This window comes from Tupaia chinensis, unplaced genomic scaffold (assembly GCF_000334495.1).
Source record: "Tupaia chinensis unplaced genomic scaffold, TupChi_1.0 Scaffold000201_1, whole genome shotgun sequence".
Lineage (NCBI taxonomy): Eukaryota > Metazoa > Chordata > Mammalia > Scandentia > Tupaiidae > Tupaia > Tupaia belangeri.
Window position 1 is genome coordinate 751,933 of NW_006159676.1, and position 4,288 is coordinate 756,220.

General features: G+C 47.2%; 1 protein-coding gene across 1 annotated transcript in view; it reads left to right on the forward strand.

Moving 5' to 3' along the window:
- Nucleotides 1–4,288, forward strand: part of SUGP1 (SURP and G-patch domain containing 1) — a 58,917-nt gene that overhangs the window by 11,777 nt on the left and 42,852 nt on the right. The window contains exon 3 of the mRNA XM_006147093.2: nucleotides 2,309–2,409. Within this exon, the coding sequence (XP_006147155.1) occupies nucleotides 2,309–2,409 (101 nt within the window). The remainder of the gene's footprint in view (nucleotides 1–2,308; nucleotides 2,410–4,288) is intronic.

Genomic DNA, 4,288 nt, shown 5'->3' on the forward strand with positions numbered 1-4,288 from the left:
TTTTTTTTTTAATTTAATATTTTTGAATAGTTATTTATTTAACTCTATTTATTCATTTATTTTTAATTTGACCAGAGAGAGACACAGAGAAAGAGAAAGCAAGCCACCAGGTCTGGAACTCGAACTGTGGTCAGCCATGTGGGAGTGTCCAGGGCCTTAACCACATCATCATTTTCCCATCTTTTAATTGGGTTAACCATTTTTTTTTTCCCAAGTAAACCGGTTGAGTTCCCTGTGTATTCTGGTTATCAGTCCTTTGTCTGAGGCATATTTCGCAAAAATATTCTCCCATTCTGAGGGTTGTCGATTCACACTAATTACTGTGTCCTTTGCTGTGCAGAAACTTCTTAATCTCATATATTCCCACTCTGTTACTTTAGGGATTATTGCCCGTGCTTTGTAAACCACATTTTACAAAAAATAAACAGAAAGCGGCCAGCAGGAGGTATAGTGGTTAAGGTGACTGACTGTGATTCCAGTCCTAGACCCGGCAGCTTGAAACTCGTGTGTCCCTGCATGGCCAAAATCCTGAAGAGGATGGAGGAGAAGGGATTGTGGTTTGGCCATGCCCCCCAAGGGGTGTTTTTTTGACTTCTTGTCTGTCTTTCTCTCCAATGCGCGCATGCACCCTGTAGCAAAACTCAGAGAGAGAGAGAGAGCTCATGCTTTAATTCCATTTTCCCACACACTTTCTGAAATCCTCTCATTCATACAGTATAGGTTGAGTATCGCTTATCCAAAATTCCTGCGAGCCAAAAGTGTTTTTAGATTTTTTTTTTTTTTGGAGAGATTTTTTTCACTGTAGGGCGCGTGCGCTCGCCAGACAGACAGAGAGAGACATAGAGACAGAAAGCGAGAAATCACCCCCCAGGGGGGATGGCCACGCCGCAATCCCTTCTCCTCCATTCTCCTCTCGGGATCTTGGGCACGCACACACACGCGCTCAGCGTGAGTTTTAAGCCACCGGGTCCGGGACACGAACCGCGGTCGACTACGTGGGAGTCCAGCGACATAGCCATTACGCTAACTGCTGGTTCCCAAGTGTTTTAGATTTTAAATGTCTTCAGATTTCGGAATATCTGTGTGTATGTGAAGAGATACCTTGGGAATAGAACACAAGTCTAAATGAAATTAATTTTTGTTTCGTTCTGTACTTTCTGAACCCTTTTGAATTGCAGTGTTTTGACCATGGCCAGTCTCACGAGGTCAAATGTAAAATTTTGTACTACGGTATCATACTGGCGCTATAAAAGTTGTGGATTTTGGAGCATTTCTGCTCAAATTAGGGATGCTCAACCTGTATTTCTCTCTCTCTCTCTCTTTTTTTTTTTCTTTAAAGAGCTTTTTACTGTAGGGGTTGTGTGTTCACCTGAGAGACAGAAAGTGAGAAATCACCTCTTGAGGGGGATGGCCATGCCACAATCCCTTCTCTTCCAGTCTCTTAGCATTTTGGGTATGCACGCACATGTACCCAGTATCAGTTTTAAGTTGCCGGGTCTGAAACTTGAACTGCAGTTGATTACGTGAGAGTCCAGTGATGTAACCATTATGCCATCTGCTGATTCCCCCCCGTGATTGTTTTTGAGTGAGAGATTTTTTGCTATAGGGCATACACTCTTGTAGGAGAGACAGAAAGTAAGAAATCACCCCCTAGAGGGATGACCATGCCGCAGTCCCTTCTCCTCCATTTTCCTCTCAGGATTTTGGGTATGGTTGCACTTACATTCAAAATGAGTTTCAGGTCACTGGGTCCTGAGGCTCGAACCGTGGTCAGTTCTGTGGGAGTCCAGCACCTTAACCACTACACCACCTGCTGGTCCCAAAACCTGTATTACTCTTTTTTTTTTTTTTAAGAGGTTTTTGCTATAGGGTGCATGCGCTTGCCAGACAGACAGAGACAGAGAGACAGAAAGGGAGAAATCACCCCCCAGGGGGGATGGCCACGCCGTAATCCCTTCTCCTCCATTCTCCTCTCGGGATCTTGGGCACGCACACACATGTGCCTGGCGTGAGTTTTCAGCCACCGGGTCCGGGATACGAACCGCGGTTGACTACATGGGAGTCCAGCAACATAGCCATTACGCTAACCGCTGGTCCCAAAACCTGTATTACTCTTACTAGAACAAGCTCACTACCTTGAAGCCCACTGTGTGTACTTGGCTGTAGTCGCCGGGCATCTTTTGGGGACTAGTTTTGGGTTCCACTAGGTAAGAATGTCAGGGTGGGTGTAGGGTGCAGCCTTGTTCTGGGGCACCCAGGCTCCCCCCCACCACGCAACCACCCTCTCTGTCTTCTGTCTTGTTTCTAGAATTGCAGATGCACACAATTCCTCCTGTATCTCTAACAAGTTTGCCAACGACGGTAGCTTCTTGCAGCAGTTTCTGAAGTTGCAGAAGGCACAGACCACAGGTGAGCTTTGCACCCCCTTCCTCTGCACACATGTACACGTACACGCACACACACAGGTACACACGCCCCTCCGCTTCCCATCTCCGTGGAGGTCCCAAGCACATTGGAAGTGATAGGTTCCATGTCAGTCTTTTCTTGTTTTTTTTTTGTTTGAAAGAATTCTTTATGGGACCAGCAGCTGGCATCATGGCTATGTCGCTGGACTCCCATGTAGCTGACTGCGGTTTGTGTCCTGGACCCGGTGGCTTAAGACTCACGCCAGGCACGTGTGTGTGCATGCCCAAGATCCTGAGAGGAGAATGGAGGAAAAGGGATTGGGACGTGGCCATCCCCCAGGGGTGATTTCTTGCTTTCTGTCTCTCTGTCTCTCTCTGTCTTTCTGATGAGCGCACGTGCCCTATAACAAAAAACCTCTCCAAAAAAACAAAAAAAAAGAATTATTTATGGGGCCAGCAGGTGGCATGGTTGTTAAAGGCACTGGATTTCCACATGGCCGACCACGGTTCAAGTCCCAGACCTGGCGGCTTGCTTTGTCACTTTCCCTTTCTCTCTCCATCCCTCTCTGGTCAAATTGAAAAATAATAATAACAAATAAATAAATAAATCATTCTTCTTTTCAAAAATTTTATTTAATTTTATATTATTATTTCATTTTACCAGAGAGAGAAAGGGAAAGTGTGACTACAAGCCCCCAGCTCTGGGACTCAAACTGTGATGAGCCATGTGGGAGCCCAGCACTCTAACCACCATGCCACCTTCCCCACCCCCATCAGTTTTGTTCCTGTCATCTTACATTCATTGTGTGTCTGTCTTCTTTTCTCTTTTTAAAATTATTATTTATTTAATTTTGTTTATTCATTCATTTATTTTAATTTGACCACAGAGAGAGACAGAAAAGGAGAAAGGAAGCAGCCAGGTCCGGGACTCAAACTGTGGTCGGCCGTGTGGGAGTGTCCAGCACCTTAACCACCATGCCGCCTGCTGGTCCCTCTTTTTTTTTTTTTTTAATCAGAAGGCACATGCACGTGCCAGAGAGAGAGGGAGAAAGCTCTCCCCAATGAGGCAAGGCATGCCACAGTCTGTTCCCTCCATTGGGCATATACACACACACACCCAGTGTGTTTTTCAAGCCACCAGGGCCAGGATTTGCACCACATGGTTGGCTACGTGGAGTCCAGTTCCCTTAACCGCTAGGTCATGGGACCAGACCCTCAGCGCATTCTCTGTTCCACACCAAGTTCCGGGGGGCCAGGGGGCCAGTGCAGACCCCTGAAGGAACGTAATGCCGTAGAAGCAGAGTCAGACTGGCCAGATTTCAGTCCAAGGAGTTTAGAAGAATGATCCGGAACCCCCCAGGGCTGCGGGACCCTCAAGGGAAAGTGATTCCCTCTTAAGGAGAGGTAAGGTCTTTTTTTTTTTTTTTTTTTTTTTTTTTAGAGTTTGCTATAGGGTGCGTGTGTTCGCCAGACAGATGGAGAGAGACAGAGAGACAGAAAGCGAGAGATCACCCCCCAGGGGGGATGGCCACACCGCAATCCCTTGTCTTCCATTCTCCTCTCGGGATCTTGGGCACTCACGCACATGCGCCCGGCGTGAGGTTAAGCCACTGGGTCCGGGACGCAAACCACGGTCGACTACATGGGAGACCAGTGACATAGCCATGACACTAACTGCTGGTCCTGAGGAGGGCTCTCTAGGGCAGATCAGCCTGACCCCACTGTAGCCTGACCCACTAGTGGGGGTGAGTGAGCCTTTTTGCCTTTTTTTCTTTTAAGAGGTTTTTGCTATAGGGTGTGTGCGCTCACCAGAAAAGCAGAGACAGGGACAGAAAGAGAGAAATCACCCTCCAGGGGGGATGGCCATGCTGCAATCCCCTCTC